The sequence below is a fragment of the Parus major genome, chromosome 4A, assembly GCF_001522545.3.
Source record: "Parus major isolate Abel chromosome 4A, Parus_major1.1, whole genome shotgun sequence".
Classification (NCBI taxonomy): domain Eukaryota; kingdom Metazoa; phylum Chordata; class Aves; order Passeriformes; family Paridae; genus Parus; species Parus major.
Window position 1 is genome coordinate 17,207,885 of NC_031772.1, and position 22,812 is coordinate 17,230,696.

Consider the following 22,812-nt stretch of genomic DNA (forward strand, 5'->3'; position numbering starts at 1 on the left):
TCTGCTCATTTAGCATACATAAAAAGGCAAAACTGCACTCAGAATAACACAGCTAACACCAGAACCAGCACGTTCAGGGCTCCTCAGGTAATTCTGGTACCACTGAAAAGGAAATGGTACCAATATCAATCACACTGACAGATGAGATGGCAGAGACTTTCTGTTTCAATCTGAAGGTCCAATACACAAGCTCCCAGCTTTTTCAAGGGCTCAGCAAAAAGCAGGTTGATATTTCAAACTATCCCTCTGTATGAATGAGATGAGACATGATACAAAGGCATTTCAGCATGACCTCGGATTGCTTCTGACATTTCCAAACTGTTCTTTATTACATGAACATCATGGCCTCAGCCTGTTAACTTGATTTGAAGATGGGTCTTAAAATGCCTACAAACAGGCAGAGAAGTTAACTTTTTGTGGATATCCAGCAGTGGGGGTGGGTGGGATTTGAATATTTATTCCCAATTCTCTTCTGCAAGCTGGCTGGACACAGCAGCCATGGGCTCTCTGCTAAGGTTTAGCACATAAAGGTATGGGAAAAGGTCTTCTGTGTCCCACACCTCTTTTGAAAGGAATATTTAGGTCATTAAGGTAATTTTTTGGTCCTTTAGGAATGGGTGGTGTCTCCTCACTTGGCAAATAGCATCTTCAGAGCAGCCTGGCATCACAGCTAACAGAGAAACAGCAGATTTCAGAGTTATCTACCCAAGCTGGCTATCTGGGAAGGCTGGAATAGTTTGGTTTGGTGCCTATTCAAAAGATGAAACACAGCAGAGATGTACACAGAATAGTACAAATAAATTACACCCTGCTGTCACATTTACCCTTCCTCATTACATGCTAATTCAATGCAGCAAATGAAAACTGATTAAAAAAGTATTTCTACCCTATAATTAACCTGAAGATTCCATTGGTATCAGACAATATCAGAGCCAGGTCTTGGAACCAGTCAGATCAAGGAAAAAAAGAAAAAAAAAATCTTCATTAAAAACAGGGATGGAAAACATTTAGTGTCAGTATGCAATTTATTTTTTCTGATATTTGGCAGAAAGTTAAATGTCCATGTAATCCTTTGAAGTTCTAAGAAGTGTTAGAATATGGTATATTGGCACATATCCCAGCCTCTTCCAGCTCAGGGCTGTTCTATAAATAACAAATCTTATTGCAAAATGTTTTGAAGCCATTATCAACGTTATAAACCCTCACATTTTGGAGCACACTGCAACCCCTGATGACACAGGGCAGAGGGAACTTCTGTCACCTGGTGTTTCAGAACTGCTCCCAGAGAAGATTTCATGCACCTCTCAGAATTGTCTGACACTGACCCTCATCAGGAGCTGACCTGAGGTTTAATCCAAGAGGGTTTGATCCAAGCTCAAACAGATCTATTCCTGCAAACCCTCCTTTGTGTGCTGGCACAGGGGGTTTTGAGGTTAACCTGCCTGTTTCTGGGGCTCTTGCAGGGAACACAAACAGAGCTGTTCCTCCTTTGTACCTGTGCTTTGGCTGTGAGTTTAAATCCTGGTGTGTGACTGCATAAACCCGTGGATGCACAGCTCCTCTAGTAATTTGTGTGTGAGAAAGAACCAGGTTGTTAACATTTTAAGATTTGTCCGTGCATTTTACCATTTCCACCTTTTTTTTTTTTTTTTGTATTGCTTGTGGTTTAAAGACCAACCTTTCAAGTCTGTAATTTCCTCCCTGGTTCTGAATGTTGGGAGAATAAAAGACATAATCTGTTCCTGCTTTGATGCTGTTACAGAGCTGCCTCTTCAGGGAGCAGCAACCAGCTTAAAAGCTTTTCCCTTTGAAAATCTGACTCACCACGACTGCAGCCTTCAGGATTTTACAAAGGCCCCATAGCAGGGCTGTTTGCATTTTGGAGTCAGTGGGGCTTGGCGAAATTTTCTCCTCTTTCCCCCCTCTGCCTGCTGGGCAGGACTAAACAAGGTTGCTCTGGGGAAGTGCTTGTCCTGGTTATTGGGAGCTGGGCTGCCAGAATCAGAGACCTTGCAAAACTGGGAAGAGCAGGAGTGGCCAAGGAGCAGATCCCAATTATTTGATTTACACCTGAGTAATTCCACTGACTGCAGTGAAGCTGCTGCTGATTCATACCAAGGGAAGAAGTAGGCCAAGCACGAAGCTCCAGCTGAAGCCAAAGAGAGCTGTTGCATAAGGAATTTTACAGGATGCCTTTTGTGTCTCGTCTTTGAAAAAGGAAGACAGAAGGAAAGTGCTTCAGGCCATCCCCTGGCTTCAAACCATCCCCTGGCTTCAAACCCTGTGCATTTGCTAATTTGGAGCATCAGAAGTTTATAAATGTGGAAGGTGCTTTTGAGGATGAGCTCTGATGTGCGCTCTCACCACAAATGGAACATGACAGGGAAGAACCCACGGGGTGTTAAAGCCCCAGCTTGTCATTTCCCTGCCCACAGGTTACATATTGAAGAGTAAGCTGACCCCTTTATAGCAGATTATCAGATAGAATCTTCCTGGTAACAGCCTTGCTCTTCTCAGCAGACCCATCACAAACTTCTGATTACTGCTCTCCAGATCTGTAGGACTACAGGTTACAAAGCTTGGCTCTAGAAGAGTTCAGGTAACCCTATTCTTGTTATCCCTTTACCATATTATTTAAAAGCCATGTTTTCAACTATGCCATGTTGAAGGAGGTCCAGTGCCAGCAGAGAAAACAAAGTGCTGTGGCAACTGAGTAGCTACAAAAGGCACAGAAAGCGGAGAAATTTCTCCTCAGTGCACAAACAATCTATTTAACTTTTAATCAAAGAGTCGGAATGAACCGAACGGAATGAACAGGATGTTCATTCTCCAAACAAAATAATACGCTTTCCAGGTGAATTTTCAAAATTGGACTGCTTGAAAAGCTGCTATTTTCTTTGCTGTGATTTTAATTCGAACAGTTTGTACCCTGTGTACTACAGCTCTCACCGGCACATCACAAATTCCCTCTCCCAAGTTACTGTACCTTGACATAGGCAACAATTTTAAGGGAGATGGTTGCAAGATAGAGGGAGTTCATTGCAAAATCCATCAGATTCCACCAGTCGTGTACGTACTCATTGAAGCCACCATCCCACATTTCCTTGATTTCTCCCCAGATGAAACCTGTGGAAAGAAAGGGAGTTCATTGCCGTGACAAGGCATTATTTGCCATTAAAGCTCTGTGTATATACCTATCATGGAATACCAGACAATTTGAAATTAACAGCTTGGAAAAAAACTGCCTCATCCCTCCTGCCTTCTACAAAGTACAATGCTGCTGATTATGAGACATTTTACAAGTCTGCAGGGAATGCAGTCTGGAGAGAGCTGAAAAAGACCTTGGTTTCCTACCCAGGGCTCCAGATATGCACATGAGGAGACTGCCTGAAACACATGTTATTTATAACCAGGACGAGTGAATTGGCTCAGCTGAAATTTGTTCTACGTGAATAAACTCTTCAAGCAGCTGTATTGGGTATAGTTTCTAATAGATTGTCTGCTCTCACAGACACTGGGAGCAATTCATTGCTCTGTTGGACAGCACTGATTTTCCCTGACTTTCTCTAGCAACACCAGAACCAGCTTCTGCACGCCAACACAGCTCCTCCCTGACCTGCAAATATCACACCAAAGAAGAAAGAAGTGGATCCATTCTCTGTGCTCAGCCCCTGTATTTATGCATCTTGCTGTACAAAAAGCCCACAGGGATTATTTGTGAGGAAAGGTAAGACTCAGCGTGAGCCAGGGCACTGCAGCCTGGCAGTGACTCACCTCATGTCAGATATGGCTCTGGGGTTTGTGAGGTGTTTGTTTCCAAGGATACAGCCAGAGCCCATCATGTCAACTCTGAAATGCCTTCTGGTGATAATTTTTGGCACTTGCTAATGCTCACTCTACCTCCTTGCAGCTGAAAGGGTGAAGGGCAGCTTCTGAATTTCATCACCAGACGGCCAAACCCGCCTGACACAGTTCTGATTATAAGTAACTTCTGTGTCCTTTCTTGTAGAACTGTTGAAGTATTTTTGAAGAGTCCCATTAAAAAGCAAATGGCAGCTCCTTCATGCCCTAAATGCTTCTGAAAATGTCTTTAGAGCCCCAGGTACTCTGAATTTCCCGCTTGGCATTATCCTTGAACCAAGACTGGAAACGTGTGAAGAAGAAACCAAACAAAACAAAAACAAAACAAAAGTTCACCTCCAGGTGCATCACCAATATAATTCACCCCAACTGCTGCCCCTGCCTAACCACAGGATACTGCAGCAGGCACCAATGAGGGTGCTGCTTGCAACTCAGCTTTAAGGACCTGGACGTTCAGTCTGAAGAGCAGGTGAGGTTGCAATGAACTTCTGCACGCCCCCAAATATCAATCTGAGCTGCTCAGCTGCCAGCCAGCAGGTCAATGGCCACACAAGCAAAATGTCAGGGCCAGCCATGGAATCTTATTACAGCTGCCTCCACGTCTTTGCACGCACGCAAACCCATAAAATAAAATAAATCAATGGAGAGGAGCCTGTTGAAGAACTCATAGACTGTATTTATAGTGAGTTATCGTTGCTGGTTTCTATAGCTACAGCAATGCTGTGTGTGCCTGTTCTCTCTCCTTTTATAGTGGAAAATATTTCGTAAGTAATAACCTTTAATCTGGTGAAACTGTTCTAATTTCTCCATTTAATAAACAGTGATACAATATCTCTATTTATCTGAAACAAAGGAACTCAAGAACAGACAGCTGTAAGGGGTGCTTTTGAAAGGTTTTTTTTAAAATGGATTATCCTTCTTTCATCTGCAAATCAATTTTACTGAAATGCCTACCATTTCCCTCAATTTTAACCATGAATTTAAAGTGAAGATATCACCTATGCTCAGAAAAGACATTTAACCTCCTGAGCTTACTCTGAAGTTTCTACCAACAGCTGCATTTTCAGTGCATAAATCATCTTCATCAGACAATGAGGCTGGTGGTAGAGCTGTGCAAGGAGCACAGTGCCCTGGGTCACCATCCAAAGTGATTTGTGAACATGTTTGCAACTCTTACTTTTCTTCATTTTCCATCAGCAGTTTCAGGTTTGGCTCGGGAGCAGCTGGGTTTGTTCAGCAGAGCCAGCCACAGAAACAAGGAGCAGCATCCCGGGGTCACCAGGAGAGGGGAGGCAGCAGGTGTGGGAGAGCAGGAGAGCCAGAAAGGTGTGGGAACCACTGAGCAAAGTGCCTGGTGACATTCCCAGCTCCCAGGGGTGCCACACGCTGGTGGCACAGCAAGGGACATGGGAGCTGAACCACAGGAGGGATCAGGATCCTGATGGAGCTCACAGGTTCCCACTGCTGCTGTGCTGGAGCTCAGTTTGGGAAGGTAATTAGTCCTCTCTCATCAAAAATACACCCATCTGGCTTTTCTGCTCCTCTCCCACCTCATCCCATCTCGCTGCCTCTCCTGAACACCCTGCCCTCAGCACACAGACACCTCCTGCTCTCCCCAGCTCTGGCTGCCCAAGCCAGGCTGGAATAAGAGCCTCACTTCACTCATTTAACTTCAGCCAGTCAACTCTCCCTCCTTCCCCTGCTGCTGTCAGAGCACTTGATGTTGATGTGGCCAGTGATTATCAGCAGTGACTGAGCCTTATCTTCCCCCTGCTGCATCCTGCAGCTAACCTGGGAGGAATGAGCCAGGCTGGTTCCTGCACTGCCTGCAGGAGCAGGTCAGGGAGAGCAGAGCCAGGCTCTGGGCACTGCCTGTCCCTGTCCCAGCAGCAGCAGTGGCACTGTGTGTGACCCAGGGGCTCCTTCCCAACCTGCTGCTCTCACCCAGAGCTGGGGGAGCGGGGAGGGAGCCGCGTCTGCCGCGGTTTGCTCGGGTCATGTCTAAAGGCACATCAGATGGCACACAACAGCAGAGCAGCCCTGGGCCAACAGGATCTGCTGTTCCAGAAGGAGCCCAGCTGTTGTGTGCAGTTTCTGGAGCTGCCTGCCAAATCTCTTCACATGCTGGGCTCAGGGATGAGTCCCCACACAGCTGCCATGGGTGTGAGTCAGGCCTTGTAGCTCAGCGTTCCTGGCTGTGGGATTTATGGGATTTACCTAGAACCCAGGGCAGGATCAGGTCTAGGATGTACATAGAACCCATTGGGGATTGGGGTGTGGGATTCACCTAAAACCCATGGCAGGATTGGGGTGTGGGATTTACCTAGAACCCAGAGCAGGATTGGGGTGTGGGATTTACATAAACCCAGGGCAGGATTGGGGTGTGAGATTTACCTAAAACCCATGGCAGGATTGGGGTGTGGGATTTACATAAAACCCATGGCAGGATTGGGGTGTGGGATTTACCTAGAACCCATGGCAGGATTGGGGTGTGGGATTTACCTAGAACCCATGGCAGGATTGGGGTGTGGGATTTACCTAAAACCCAGGGCAGGATCAGGTGTGGGATTTACCTAAAACCCAGGGCAGGATCATCCACTCCACGATGGTGGGAGGTGGTCCCTGCATGTGGAGGTCAGTCCTGACGATGTGCTGCGACGCCAGCAGGAGCATGAACAGGAAGGTCAGGTAAGAGCCAGTGTGGCAGATAAACTTGATAAATGGCTTTTTAATGAACAGTCCCAGCCTGCTCTTGGGTGCAATCAGGTATGCCACGGATAGCACGGGGAAAAGCAGTCCAATGGTGACACAGGTCAGGAGTTTCACTGCCCAGTGTTTCCGCCTCCATCCTGGAAAGCCGTCGTACCAAAGCGTTGCTAGTAGCTGCTGGCAGTTTGGCTGAGCAACAAACTGGGGAGGAAAAAAAGAAAGAAAGATTATTATTGACTGGTACTCCACGTGCTCTCCCCCTCACTTACGTGTCAGAGCCCACACAGACCCTCAGATTACGCTTGGGGCCGGCTTATGGGCTGGAAAAGCATATTTTGGAGCTAAAGGGAAAAAAAAGAGGGAAGTTTCACTCTTTCTATGTAGGACTTGAGACTCCTTCTCAAGGAAGAAATTTTTTCCCTGCTTGCAGCATCCTTTTGCGGATCAGCCACTCACCACACACGCAGCCTCGTGCAAAAGCAGCACCAGGAGAATTACTACGAGCTGTTTCTCTCCCCATGTGTTGGAGCACGTTCCTTTTCAGAACGTTTTGAGCAAGTCACTGTCAGCATCTTTAAAAAGTGACTGAAAGATGAGGCAGGAGGGAAAAGGTGCAAAGCTCTGGGAGGGTGTGTGAGGTGGAGAACGTCTCCCAGAGCATGTGGAGTGCTGCAATGTGTGTGTGTGTGTGGGCTGGGCTGGCATGAGACAGCAAAGAGCAGCGTGAGGTGTGGCCAGGTGACATCGGGTGGCAAGCAGGACGGCACATTTGGAGCCCTGCCTCGCTGTTCAGGAAAGGAACAGCTGTAAAATGCAAGGGATTAAAAGCAGAGGCCAAAAGGAATCTTTGATCTCAGAGATATTTGACACTCTGTGAGAAATAGCATTGTGATTTAGTGCATCTCACCCAGCACACATGCTGAGGGTGCAGCTCCTCCAGGATGCTCTCACACCAAACAGCCTTTGGGATTTCAAACCAAGCCATGATATTTCTGCTCAGTGCCACAAGACTTCATGCTCCTGGTTATACCTGCACAGCCCCGTGCTTTTCAAGCCTTTCCAGACCCAGAGCTACCCAGAGATGTCTGCAAGACCAAGACAACTCTGGTTTTCTTCAAAAATCTTTAGCCCCACACCCAGATCTTTTAAATATTCATTCACCACAAAAACTGCCTGGTATTGGGAGGACTTTTAAGCACAGTTCTCAGAGTGCTCTAAACAAGCAGAGCACTGTCATTGCCATGCTCAAAATGACTAAACCAAGGTCAAACAAAAAGACAAATTAGTTGCTCATTCTGAAGAAGTCTTTCACTTCTGTAGGTATTTTTAGATTTTGGAAATATATATTTTATATGTCTTAACAGGCTGTTTATGTCAGAATCAGATCATTTTTGGACTGGGTGGTTCATACACAGGGAATGACCCCAACTAAGACTGAAAATAAGTTCTCCAAGGGAACTATCTGGCATTTATGAAGCTGATGACTTCTGCATTGGCACATAATTGGTGACACTCTGCTCCAGAGGGCTTGGGAAAATAATATCAGAAGAGGGTGTGATTTGGAACCAACCAGCACATGCAGGCAGCTGCAAATGGGCAGCAGCTCGTGGGGGGATGGGAAAAAGCCAAGATCTGTTGCTTGTAGTGATGAGAAAATATTATTGTAAAATCCCATCCATGGGGAGAGCAATCATAAAATCCCAGAATCCAGAATGGTTTGGGTTGGGAGGGACCTTAAAGCTCATTTTATTTCCACCCCTGCCATGGGTGGGGACATCTCCCACTGTCCCAGGCTGCTCCAAGCCTGGTCCAGCCTGGCCTTGGGCACTCCCAGGGATCCAGGGGCAGCCCCAGCTGCTCTGGGCAGGTAAGAGAAACAATTCCACAGAAACAGGAAAACCTCCAAGCATCGATTGGTGCTTGGCTGTGTTTTAACTCTGATTTCAGAAGGGTCAGCGCTTTGTGTTCAAAACCTGGAAGAAACAGAAGGTTACAATGCTCTGCTCTCTCAAGATCTCCATCAGGAGCTGTTACTGGATGTGTTCTGCAGTGACTCACAGGGCAAGAGATGCTGCTGCTTCTCTGAGATGAGGCACAACTTTTTCTTTTTTTAATTTTTTATTTTTTTTGAGGGAGAAAATGTTATAAACACATTTTTTCTTTATCACATATGATAGAAAGCTCTGAGGGGAGAATAAAACTGTTTTTCCCTTGAGTCAAAGTCAAAGTCATTTGAGAAATCAAATGACTATATGTTCTTCTGGTTGCTGTGCAACTTGCAAGCCTCTTAAAAGTGCCTCTTCTCTGCCTAATAGCTCATTTCTAAAATCTGCTTTCTCAGTTGTATCTGATGTTAGTTCTTCAAATGGAGACAAATTCACACATCATGAAAGAGCTGCTTTAAAGAGCAGATTGGCAAAAGGGAATGGAAATGGAAAAAGCCATTAAATTTTCCAATCAAGCTGGTCCCAACCTCAATGAAATTTGCCCAAGGGAAATTTGAGCACACCACACAAAGAGACTCCCTAATGTCATAAACCACCAAATGCTGTGTTTATTAAAGGTAAGGCCAAGCACTTACCAAAGTAGACTTTTACTAACTTGTATTAGTCCAAGTTATTAATCACAGATTTAAAATCAGTAAGCACTTGATGCTTTTATCTCCAGTAGTGCAGTTGTCTGCAAAACAAAATTTCCAGCGTGCAAAAACATTGGAATTCTGAATTACAGTGAAGAAGCAAACCAAGCCACTGGTGTGCTGCCTAAAGAATTTATTGGTTTTTGGTGAGTTTGCTTCTAGGTGCTGTTAATTAAACTAAACCCCCAAATTCATTGACCAGACGAAATCACTGAATGAATTAAAGATTGTCTAGGAGTCATGGTGCTAAATCCATGCACACAAAATACAAAAATACATTATTTTGGGTGTGAAGTACCATGAAACTCTGGTAATATTGTGGAACTTTTGTTGGCCTCCATCATTTCAAATTTCTCCATAAAGTGAAGGAAATTTCTACTTTGCAAATAGCAGAGCAGAGAACTGGAAAAGCAACTTGACACCTTCAACACCACTACTTACACCAAGGCTTTTCCTGAAAGTTAATTTTCCACCTAAGTAACCCCAAATGTGTTTTTTTCACATTTTTGCTATGCCTTTCATGTGCCACAGACTGAAATAGTCCCTGTGTACATCACAGCCTTTTATCATTTCACATGAATGTACCGTGTGTGACAGGGTTTGGCATCAGTTACAGTTTCTGCACAATGAAAAGCAGGAAAAAACCTGCATTTTGTCCCAGTTTTGTGGATGGTCCAGAGTCAGAGGCAGATGCACTGCACCAGAAGCTCTGCTAAGAGAACATACAAATATCAAACACTATTTCTCCAGCACTTGACGAGCATTTTATCCAAGGACTGCATTACAGGAGCCTCCAGCCTCTACCACAAACAGCAGCACAAGACATCACCCCTAGACAGGATGGAGAATGTTCTGACAGCTGCATTAGTGACAAGAAATGTCACCAAGAGGTGGCATTTATTCTCAGTTCAGCCAGTGCAGGAACTAAACATCTGGTGCTGTGCAGGGTTTGGCTGGGGTAGAGTTAATTTTCCTCACAGCAACTGGGTTTGGCTCTGTGCAGGAAACAGGGCTGGTAACACAGGGATGTTTGAGTTATCACTGAGCAGGGATTACACACAGCCAGGACCTTTCCTGCTCCTCACCCTCACCACTGAGGAGCTCGGGGGGCACAAGGAGCTGGGGGACACGGCCAGGACAGCTGGTCCCAGCTGACCACAGGGGTACCCCAGAGCGTGTGGCACCACCCTCAGCACATAGAGCTGGGGGAGAAGGGGGAAGTGGGGGGTGTTTGTCTTCCTGAGCCACTGTGAGACCTGATGGAGCCCTGGGGATGGCTGAGCTCCTGCCTGCCCGCCCAGGGGAAGCACTGAATGAATTCCTTGTTTTGCTTTGCTTGCACACATGGCTTTTGCTGCACCTGTTCAAACTGTCTTTATCTCAGCCCACGGGTTTTTCTCACTTTTCTCTTCCAGTTCTCTCCCTCATCCCACTGGCAGGAGTGGGCGAGTGGCTCCTGGGGCTGAGCTGCTGGCTGGGGTTAAATCACCACAGAAGCACCCAAGCCTGTGCTTGTACAAAAAACATTGTCCAGGGGGGTCCCCACGTGCATTTCTGGAGGAGCTAATCCCAAAAACAACCTCCCTGTCCATTACCTTGTCTAGCAGAACCCATCCCTAGCTGAGGATACAGCTCACAGGGAGGTAAGATGCAACTCAGAGTCCCTCCTTGTGTGCACAGCACCCCTGTGATACCTGTGAGCGAGGTGCTCAGTCCCCTGGCTTGTGAAAATAGGGATAAATATCCTTGCCTTTCCAAGAAATGAGATCAGCAGCTCCAGTCATAGTTGGGAAGCACTCTAGAGATTACTGCAGTACAAAGTCTTTTATTTCTCTTTCTCTTCTCTCAGCCTTGCCAGGGTCTTTGTGTAACATTTGGCTTGCAGGTGGATTGTGCTATTAGAGAATTTCATTTTCCATGTTCATCATGCTCATTGCCACCTAATCCTATACCAAGGGGGACATTTTTAAGGGGAAAAAAGCAGCTGCTGGATGGAGTGTCTTTTCCTTAATAACTAATCTTTACTGATATTTTTAAGTCACCTAAATTTCACTCCTCAGGAATTAAATGCTTTCTGCATGCTGTCAAACACAGAAATTATGTTCCACTCTGCCTCCCCTCATCTATGGGGAAATCCCTGATCTCTCACAGTCATAAGTAACTTAGGATCAGACACAGATGGGCTGAGATGTGAATGCCTCAGGGAGCAACTGAAATAGCTCCCTGATAGACATCACAGGGGCTGAGCACAGCATCCCTCTGCCTTTATTCTGATTATCTTGACTGCTGCCAACAGCCTCTTGTTTGGAGTTTGTTGGAGCTCTTGTCTGTACTCTTGCTGCGGATGGTGAGGGCGAATGCTCTTCATAGATGAATAACCACTAATTTGGAACTGCAGAGCTCTGTCTTAATAAGCAGGACCAAGTTCTTTTATCAGTCAGCTCCAGCAGCTCCCAGGGAGGTCACCAGTGAGAGCCAAACGTGGCATGGGAGCCGTGAAATTACCTTTGGTTGCCACCTGACACTCCTCTCAATAGGTCAGACCAACATCACTGCAGCCCAGAGCATCTCAAACCTGCAAGGCCACTGGATAATACTGCATGGTGCTGCCCCCCACAACTGAGGCTTTGGAAAGGCAGATTTTCTCAGGAACAGAGCTAGATTTTGCAGCCTGTGTGCAGTGTCTGATGCAGCAGCATATCTTAGAGAGGTCTGTGAAGAATGCAGAATTCCTGGGAATCCCTGTCTCCCATGAAAAGCAGAAATGCCATTGCCGTCCTCCACGCGTTTCCAGGGCCACACCAACTCCTCTGCCCCCGTTCTTACCAAGAACAAGATCTGAGGAAGAATGGAAATGTGCTGGTTGCATCAGGCTGACTGCTTTTAAGGGAAATTCCAGTGGGCAATAGTCAAAGAGCCTCATTTCTAAATTAGCCCAAGACAGGAGAGAGAAATTCTGTGTGGCCTAATTTGATGCCTGCAGCAGAGAGCCAGTGAGCCCTGTGAGACCACATATTCTGGAGAAGAAATGCCAGCCTCCTCAAGTTTGCAGTGTTGCAAACAGTGGGATGAATAAGAAAACCCTCTTTTGTAGCACATTTCTTTTTAAAGTTCAACCTTGTTAATGACTGCAAAGTTATTTACATTCTGCTGCTGAAGTGTGAGCTGCAGAGGGTAAACACCTAATGGCTGTTCATCCTGTTAATTAAGTACTTTCTGCAAGAGGGGGGGAAAAAAATAAGGAGAAATGAGACAAAGTAGTTGGAGGGGGGGCTGTGTAACGTGGGGGAAAGGGACTACACAACATTCTTCATCAGACACTTCCAAGACATGATCTATTTTTTCTGCAGGATGAATATCCTACCAAAACCACAGCTGTGAGTAGCAGCAGCAAAGCACTGATGAAAATCCACATGGCAGCATTCCTGCCATGAAGGAGATCACACGGCTGAGCTGGACCAGCCCTTCAAGAAAAGCAGGTGCCACCCAAACTGCTCAAACCCTCAGCTGGTGAATAAAACAAACTCCAGATCCTCCACAGATGAACATATGGGCTCAAATTAGACAGGAATTTAGTTTAATCTGTTCTTAAAATATTTTAAATTATGATGACACATGAATCTTAACTAAAGGTCTCCTATCCATAATAGATCTCTCTGGTGGCAGCAGACATGAACTCAGTTTAAGTGGTAGCAATTGGAAATTCAGCAGTGAGGTGAACACTGACAAAAGGAAAGAGTGAATAACCCCTAAAATCCTGCCACTGTTCCATCAAAATTCATGGATTTAATGCCTTCAAGTTGGAGTGGCTTAAATATTTAAATGTAAAGGTCCTACATATCCTAGGACAAAGACAGATGCTAGCAAATCCTGGACACCTACCCACGGAAGAAGCAATCATAAAGTCTAAGATTGAAATGAAATCCATCTCTACCCAGAGTGCTCAAATGTGTGTTTAGCTGTAGGTTTGTATTTATATTTATGGCCTGTGTCAGCAGGGTTTAGGTGCATTAAATTCTGCACTGAATCAAGGCAAGGTGAAGCAAAACAGCTTCCTCTGGGCCGGACCCTGAGCAAGAACCCAACAGAACCACAACTATTCAGTATTTATTCAAGCAGACAGCAGACTAGAGCTGATAAATACATTCCTGAGGGATGCACCCCAGAAAACATCCCAGGATACAGGTCTCTTACAAAGATGCAGGAGCTTTGGGCTGGAATTCCAAGTGAGGTGCTGAATATGAGCAATCCAGCCCACAGGGAGTTAATTCCCAACACACACCTGGGTCCCGAGAGCTGAACAGGAGATATCAGACACAGAAGCACTGGAAAAACACTAAAAAATGTGTTTTTTACAGATAAATCTATCAGCATTTCCTGAGTGCTCTTTCAGGCAGCACTTCAGGAGTTACAGATTTTTGGAAGTGGATACTGGGAGCTCTCAGGGGCTTTAGCAGAAGTGGGGAAGGTATTGACTTTTAAGTAAAAGGCTGGGCTCATTGTCTCGAGTGAATTACTAACATTTACATTAAATAAGTGGTAAGTAAAGCAAACATGAAAATTTAAAAAGCCATTTATGAGTATTTTAAAATACATACCTACTTTACCCGATTAGTGTTAATAAAAAGCCCCAAAATTAGTTTTCCTTTGCTTCCTTTCTGACCTGAGACACGTTTATGCTGAAGCTGTGTAATTTTGGATTCCTTTTCCTTTCTGCCTTACCTTCTCCTGAATGAGTAAATTTACTCCAATATCCACTAAAGAGCAGATCAACACACTACAAACACTTCTCACCTCCTTGGGAGCCTCCCAAGGCTACCCCTGCTCCTGGGTTGTATCACCCTGGCAGAACACACGCTTTGCTGGGGGAAGTTTATTCAGCCAGCTGGGGTTTGGAGAGAATAAGAACAAAAACTGCAGTCACAACTTTGAAATGTCAGTCTGCACAAGAGCTCAGTTTGGGGGGGTGTGATGACAAAGCCGTCTATTCATCTCACTTCTCCTGGAGCCACCTGTGAGGTGGTGATGGGCCTGATTGATACATGAGGAAAGAGGAGCGTGCAACCTCAGCTCTTTTCTGCATGGAGCTTCAGAACTCGCTTCTCTAAGCCTCAGGAGTGAAGTTGAAATTCCCAGAAATCTGGTAAACAACAATGATCACTTCTACATCCAAATGAGAGAATCCATGCCCACAGTTTTCCCCCAGAGTTTATTACTTCAGAGTGTCATTCCAAGTATGAAATATCATGATTTGCTCTTCTCCACTGACATAAAGCTGACTCTAAGTACACTTCAGCCCTTCAGATGTGGGAACACTGAACGCTTGGCTGTTGCAACACACAAGGCATCATTTCTCCTCTCCAGTTCCTGTTGTCTACAGAAAGCCCATCAATCATATCCTGTACTTCAGCTTTGGCTTCCCAAGACTCTTCTCTGGCTGGCAAAAAGACTGATGGGAAACATGAAGTTAAGGGAGTACTGTCAAACTCACTAAATCACTCTTGAACCCTGTTAAAACAGTGGCAACCTCTTTAGCTTTCAACATATTTCCCATCTTTGTCCAGGGGATCATTAAGTGAGAGGCACAGGACACCAAAAATGACTCAAAGAATGATCCTGGCATTTTCTGCCTGCTGAACATCACCATAATCCAAGTCCTTGTCCTTGACCTACATACCAGTCTTAGGGTGCTTTTTCAAATTGGTGCATGACAAGATTAGTCAGAGATGATTTTGCTGTCAAAAGACAGTGTTCTGCAGTTCTGTTCCGTGACAGCTGCAATATGTGGCTAACCTTCATCAAGTGAGAACATTCTGGCGTTACGTGAACGATGTACCAAATAATGCTGTTCCCTCCCATAAACATTCCAGTCCACTTTGTCAAAGCACTGAACCATCAGCCCTCTGAACATTATTTCTTCTTCCAAGTTCGGAGAGGAGTTAAGATTTAAGTGCCACTTGTCCTAATTTTCGTAACACGATGATGCAGCTGTACAGGTTGGATTTCTGTGACAATTTCCCAAACTGAACAAAGAGATTTGGCAACTGCACAAGCCCGTAGAGGAGGGGCTCTGAGTCATGCACCACCAGTGATCAGCAGGGATGGCTCTTTTAGAGGTGCAAATATAGACAAATCTCCTCACCTGCCACCCCAAATTCTGCCTCTGAGGCTGCTGATAACAGCTCAGTTAGTGCCACATCCACAGGAGATTTTCTGGGGTGGTCCAGTGCTGCTGGGATGGAGTTTGAGAGAAAACAGCTTCATTTAGCACAGGCCTCTGCTCACACAGCAGATGGGAACACGGCTGCAGACAACAATGAACAAATGAAAGGATGGCTGCTGGAAAAGGGAAGGTCACATTTGGACACTCAGTGCTTTTGAAATCCCTGAATTTACATTCAGGTTTGTGGCACAGGACAGACCATGCCGTCCTCACCGTGGGCCACACTAAGGAATATGGGTGTTCCAGGCCACTAGAAACCAAGAAAAGCTTCCACAAGGAGCAGCTCTGCTTCCCTCACCTAGTCCTAATAAAGATCTTTTCACGACCTGATTTCCTTCCAGAAATCTGGAAGTAAAAGCCTCTTTATTACTCTTCTGAGCTGTGCAGGCTCAAGCAAGACTTTTCATTGTGCCTTTAAAGAGCACAATACAAATATTCAGCCCTGTATCATTATTCCTCCAGGCAGTATGGCAAGAAAACAGACAAACCCACAGGAGAATAACTGAGCTTTGCCTGCGAGCAAAGAAAGATCTGTGGCCATCCATCAAGATACCTGAACGGCTTTCAAAACGGGTAAACAAGGTGCAGGCGACGAGCTTTGATTTCCACAGACCTCACACTTCATTTTTCATGCATCTCTGATATTTTTATAAGCTCTTTTTATGCACTAAGTGAAGTGCCCTCAGAAATTTCCCAGGTTTATGCATGCTCCCTGGAGAGGGATGCTGTGCTTCTGACTGCAGCCACACAGTTGACAAGAGTCAAGACACAGCGGAAAAATATGCGGCATGGCAGGAATGATTATTCATTCACTTCAGAACTGCATCTCAGGAGGTGCTTGTCTATGTAAATGTCCTGGAAAAAAAATAAAAAATAATAAAAAAAAAAGGACTGAAGCTGTTGAAGCTTCATCCTGAAGAGAAAAACGGCAAAGAGCACTGTTTTTAAATTAGAAAAGCAAACAGTTCTACTTCTGTCCTTTCCTGCCGTTTGATGAGAGCACAGTGAGGAAGAGAGACGGAGCTTAAGGGTTTCTGAGAAGGAATTTCTCTCTGCACTCTTTTGATCTAATTCTGTGGACATGCTAAGCAAGACAGTAATAGATAAAATAATGGGTTTTTTTCTGAGTGCCTTGCATTGTGTAGACATCTTACAGACAAATAAACTAAACCTGCCAGCACCAGAAAAATGCATTAAAACCCCCACTACTGTGATGTTTCACTTCATTTTGGAGATGTGAATGACCTGTGGTGGAGAGCAGGAAAGCAGGAATAAGCTGAATGTGTATTGCTGTTCTTGTGGCTCAGCAGAATGTTAAATATGAGCAGAAATCTGCCCTTTTAGACCTGACTCACTGCTACATTGTGGTTGTTTCACATTATTGGCAAAGCAAAAAAAGCTTAAAGGACATCAAAATTCTCTTTGCATGCTGCTTCTGCTCTGATTCCCTCACCCAGCCACACACCCTGTATACACAACTGTGCTTTACGAGACTGGCAAGATCCTAAGAGATGACTTTTCCCTATCTTTTCTTAGAAATGCAAACAAATTAACAAATGCAGAGCTAATTTGGTGCTGGGAGAGCACAGTGAAGACTGATCCTCAACAGCTGAGCTGTGCCTTTTCCTATTAGGCCCTCAGTACCCTTTCTCCTTCCAAAATTAGTGATGAATAAAAGAAGTAGAAAAGTAATAACGTGAAGACAAATGGCACACACGCTACAGAGCGTTTATGAAAAGCCTGCTGGTCTCTTAGACCTTAATTACTGTGACCCTTGGAAAATAATGTCTTTAACAGTGGACTGAGAGAACTGATGTGGGGTCTAACTCATCGTGTTCCACCGTGCTGTCCTCATTTTCCCCCTCAGGTTTTGTGACTGCCATGCAAACAGATATCACAACTATTAAATCCTTCCCATCTTCTAGAGAAATGATCAGAGTAAGTTGAAACTGAGGACACAACCATGCTGCACTTGACATGAGAAGAGAGAGGGAGCTTGAGAACATTGCACAGCACGTTTTTACCACTTACTGCCATAAAATATACTGCAAAGCTACCTTAGGGCATATTTTAATCTTTCCTGTGTAATTGATTTTTTTTTTTCCCCCTTCTGTGTAAACAGTCATTTACCTTGGATTTACAGGCTTATTAAAAACAAACAGGAAAAGCAACAAATTTATTCTCCATTGTTTTGGACCTCCTCCAAAGAAGAATGATCTTCTTCCTCATGAGCAGCACGTTTCTCAGCTTATAAAATATTTAGGTTGGGTCATGTTTGGGAGTAGCCAAAACTTGCACCTCCCCAAGGCGTTTTTTGGGAAAAAACAAAACAAAAACCAAAAGATAATGGAAGATTTTTTTTTAGCTATTGTAAAGATAAACCCCATGATCTCTTCACCCATCTCCCCTTAACAGCTTCTCTGAAAAGAATCTTGAAGTTGACCTTATCTGCCTGACTAAGCTGAAATGGAATCATTTCATATTCTGGGGAGAAATTTTCAGGTTTATTTCACTCAAAAAGAAAAAAAAAAGCTGCAGGAAATTTGTCTGAAATCAATATGAAATTACACATTCTTTGTGCTGAATACAAAGAACTAAGAACTGCAGTAACAATTGACACCCCAGAAAATAAACCAAGTCCACATTGGATTCTTCTCTTAGGCTACCAGAGATTTGACTTTTATCTTTGGCAGTGTTAAGGTGTAAAATGCTTCTCCACCCAATCCAATCCCATTTAACATTAAGACATAAAAAGCTTCAGCAGAACAAGATGATCTACTTTTAAAAATCTGCTGTTTTTCTCTGCAGAACCGTCTTGCTTGAAAACCAAACCAGAATTTTCCCTCCTGTCCCCACAAAAATCCTCTCTGTCTGATACTCTCCAGTCAGGATTAAAAAACATTTCTCAGTGTCTCCCTGGCAAAGGTTCCTGCTCACTTCTTCAGAAGCTGGCAAGGATGTTTGTATCTTGCCTGATGTTTTGTGTTGTGCTAATTACCATTATAAGATGGCCTAATTATTATGGTAAGAAAACCCCAGCCACCCTTCAGGGGTTTTGTGAATAACCAGGTGGGATGATAGGGTTCAGTAGCTGCTTTCCCAACCTCATTCATTCTGCCCCTGCCCACCAGAATTCCACCTGAAAACAGAACTGAGTTTAGCTGGCAACACAGAGCGTATTTGCTGTCATTTTTAGGCTGGAACTGTCATGAATATGTCACAAAACATGGAATTTGTCCATATGCTTGGAATTCAGTCAAATACGCCCAAAAAAAAAAAAAAAAAGAAAAAAGATGAAAACTGTCAAGAAAGCAGGCAACGATTAAAAAATTTAAAATAAAAAAGCTTCAGGACTGTTCAGCACATTTCAAACACAGAGAGCTGAGTGAGTTCTGAGTGAGAACACAAGAGCAGGCACAGATTTACACCTGGATGTCACCAGGGACACAGGGGGACCAGCAGTGACCTGCACACAGCAGCGCTGGGGCAACCTGGAGCTTGTGGCTGCAGAGTCTGGCCCTGCCAGGCCCAGAAAAACAGGAGTAGAATCTCTGCTCCTTCTTAGATTCCATGAATACCGACCTGATTACCTGGGTTGTCCTTCTCCAGAGTAGCTCTTCACTACTGCCCATGTCCCTGAAGCACTTGTGGTGTTACCCAAGCGTGTCACAGAGCAAGAAACACAAGCTGAGGTGACACCAGCGAGCTGACATTCCCCCAGAGCAGCACACTAAGAGCAGGAAGCTGCCAAGAGCTGGATCCCAGGAAGTTTGGGGCTTTGGATCCAGTTTATAGCATGGAGGGGCTGGCACTGGGGAGGCCGAAGGGATGAAAGGAAATGTGCATCTTTCACCTCTTGGCTGTTTGTACCTCGGAGGACACGTGCAGCCCTGCAGGGAGGTGAAAGGGATCACACCACGCTGGGTCACTGTTGGATGTGGGGAAGAGAGTGAACACAGGAATGTGACAGGATCTTCTGCCACTCAGGTGACCCTCCAGACACAGAAATATGTAATACACATTGAAATTCAGTTCCTCAACCAAGCGACTAAATTCCTCCTTCAGATAACCTGGAACATCGCCGGCCAACAGCAATATATCATCTCCTAAATTCTGTCTGGATTTGGAAAGAGAAAGGAAATCCAGAGCCAACTAATGAAACTCTTGTCAGCATTCTCCCAGGGTTCATGGCCTTTATTGAATCAACTTATAAATCAGGGCTTCTGAAAGGCTCTGTGCCCTTTAGCTGAAGTACGGCTTCCCTCTTGGGAGCTACAGGCAGGAGTTTGAATTTCTGGGAATTGCTTCTCGGTTCCTAAAACAGAGGAGGACTGAGGATCAAGAGGTGTCACAGGTGTGAAGAAATATTTGCACCACACGAGTGTTTTCACAAGAACTGATGGTAACTTGGAGGCCTGGGGCTCTGGGAGTGCTCCCAACCTCTCCTGCTCTCTTTAGCTGCTGTTCCATCTCTGGCCCTCTGGAGTTAGTGCTGAATGGGTGCTTGGAAGTGCTTGGTGGCTGCAGGAGGTGAATTGTGTGCTGTATTATTTCCTGCACTCCAGCCTTCAGGAGCCAGGCAACCCCATCTCGCTTTGGGTTCCTGTACAAAAAGGGAAAAGCTTTCAGAGCGAGCAGACCTGGAAATGTCTGAAGGCTGCTCTGTTCAGGGGCATGGGTTACAATGAGATGGGATTCAAGTAGCTTTGGGACAGAAATTATTGGTGCTGGAGAAGCCACAGCCCACTGCAACAAGTCCCAGTCCTGCTGCCCTCAGTTGTTGTCAGATTGACGCTGTCACCAAGGTGCCCCGAGCCTCCTGGTTTGTGCCTAATCCATGTAAAAAACCCCATCAAAAATCCATGTACACTCCACAAACCCACAGCAACTTGAAAAATTAATTCTTTCACCCAATACCTTCACACCTAGGCGGCTCTTACCTCTTTCTGGTGGTACTTTATTGCTACCTTTAGCTTTGCCAAATCGTGACATTTTTGGGGATCCAGCTCTTCACTTTGATCATCCCTGTGATTGAGAATGATCTCCAGCTCCCGGGAACTCCGTGCTTGATCCAAAAGGTCCTTAGCAAAACGCTTGCACTGCTGTGAAAGCTCTTCATATTCAGCCTTGAACTCGTTTTCCACCTTGCTCAGCTCCTTCAGCTCCCAGCCCAGCCGGAAGGCGGTCAGGATGGGATCCTCGCTCGATAAGGCAATCAACGAAGGGCTGGCTAAGGCTTTGTAGATGTTCAGCCTTGACCTGGAATGCCTCAGGCTGTCCACCTCGGAGCTGGAGACACATTCCACACAGTTGCACCTGATCTGGTGTGGGCGTGGGATTGTCACCCGTCTTTGGACAAGCAGTTTGATGATCTCGTAGTTGTTGGTGTGAGCCGCCAGCATGATGGGCGTGATGTCCGGAGTGAACTCCGAGAACTGGGTGTCCATCATCAAGGTTGGAACCTGCATGGAGGCATAAACCACAAGGGGAAAAAGTCATAGCTCACGTGGAGCAGCAGAATTCAGAAGTCCCTCCTTCACACTTTTGGAGTGATGAAATAACAAAAGAGGGTTTTTATGACGCCCTCCGTGATTTAAATGCTGTTGTAGGCTGGCTCATCTGCACACTGCTATTCTGGCAAAACCATTTTCCCCCAAATCCTGCAAATCTGCCTCCTGACCATTCGTTCCTAGTCTGGTGTAAAAGCCAGTCCCATCCCCATCCAAATGCTTTAGATGTGAATTTGGTCTCAGATGGGTATTGGCTCATATGCCAAACAGAAGGAAAAAAAAAAAAAAGAAAAAGAAAAAAAGAGAGGGAAAAAAGGAAGAAAAAAGGAAGAAAAAAGGAAGAAAAAAGATCCAGGTAATTCCACAAAAAGGAAGAAAAGTCTAGAAAAAAGTGAACACTAAATAGATTTCCATAACTACCATTATTTGCACTATATATCTGCATCAGCAGACCAAGAACCCAAAACCAAACACACCAAACCCTGGTCTGCAGCTGGGCAAAACTCTCACTTTTTTTACTGTTTTTATTTGAAAATATTTTTCAGTGTGAGGATACATTACATAACTGCCCTCAGAAGAGACCTGTGGGTTTTTTTAAAAGCGGATCTGAAAAAAACTAAATGTAAAATTAATGAGCCATAGTCCACTACAAATAAGCCACTCCAGGGTGTGCATTATTCAGCTACTGCTGCACTTCTCAAAAGATGAGCTTAATGCACACCCTGTTGTGTCTTATTACTATATGCAGAGTGTAAAATTAGATGGGAATGCTGTTACATCACAAGCACCCAGTGTGTTTCCATTTGCAGGCAGGCAGCTCTCTTTGTTGTGTGTTAATCACTACTCAAACACTCTGTTCTCCACCACTCCTGCCCTGGCACATCCCTGCTGCTCCAGGGGGCACGGCTGGGCTGGGGGAACAGTGGGTCTGCTTCCCTTTGGGAACGTCAGAGGCATCTCAGAGATGCCAAAGGGTCCTAGAGGCAGCAAACGTTCCTCATTCTGCCTAAATCCAAAAGCAAAGCCTTGATGGAGGAGCATGAGGTAAGAAATCCCTCTGTAGGATACACCTGATGAGACCTCCAGCCTCGGAATCTCAGTTTCCTGGGAGTTAAGAGCCTGTAGAGCACTAAAGAGCCAAAGCTGATGGAGGAACCCTGACACTGAACAGCGCGACAGGAATTGTTCATGCCAGACAACAGCTCCCAAAGGTGCTCACCACAGCGAGGTGCAGGGTCAGCCACGGGAGCAGGGCTCACTGGGTGGCTGCAGGCATTTTGGGGAACAAATCTGCTCCCCTGGATGTGGCACACGAGGATTTAAATCCCTGGCGACCTGCAGACCCGCAGGTGTGTGCTTTGCCAAGCAGGCTGGTCCCCACAGAGGCAGGAGGGAGACAAAACAGTCCTGAGGATTTGCTGCAGGTCATGGAGGGCTTGGTGTCTCTTAGCAAGGCTGGATAAATGTATTTTAAGATATCCAGTAACAAATGGCTGAAAGCAGCTCTCTGTGTAAGGTCTTGCACTCTCTTCCTTTCCCTTTGCTTAGCTTGTTTAGGTAGTTTGTTAAATGTCAAGAGAAAGGTGTGGGGTTTTCTTTTTTCTCTTTCTTAAAAGCTTTTATTTTTTTTTAAGACCTGATGCTTGAATATAACTGCATTTATCTTTCTTCCTGCCCTTTTTCAATCAGTGGCTGTCTGCTGTACTCAGAACCTGTGCCTCAAAGGAAGAACGCTTTTCCTCCTCTACCACTTCTATTACTGTCAAGTTTAATCTTGTTTTTCTCTATGGAAGTTATTGTACCCAGGGCTGCAAAAAAGGATTTTCAGCTTTACACAGATGAGGAATTCATGTTGCTTGGAATATGAAATG

The 22,812-nt window shown here is 45.1% G+C and overlaps 1 protein-coding gene across 1 annotated transcript in view; it reads right to left on the reverse strand.

The window, feature by feature from the left end:
- The window catches only part of TRPC5 (transient receptor potential cation channel subfamily C member 5), a 99,186-nt gene that overhangs the window by 35,615 nt on the left and 40,759 nt on the right, over positions 1-22,812 (reverse strand). Inside the window, exons 3-5 of the mRNA XM_015626845.2 lie at positions 20,372-20,893; positions 6,435-6,771; positions 2,987-3,126 (exon numbers count right to left, since the gene is read on the reverse strand). Coding sequence (XP_015482331.1) covers positions 2,987-3,126; positions 6,435-6,771; positions 20,372-20,893 — 999 coding nt within the window. The remainder of the gene's footprint in view (positions 1-2,986; positions 3,127-6,434; positions 6,772-20,371; positions 20,894-22,812) is intronic.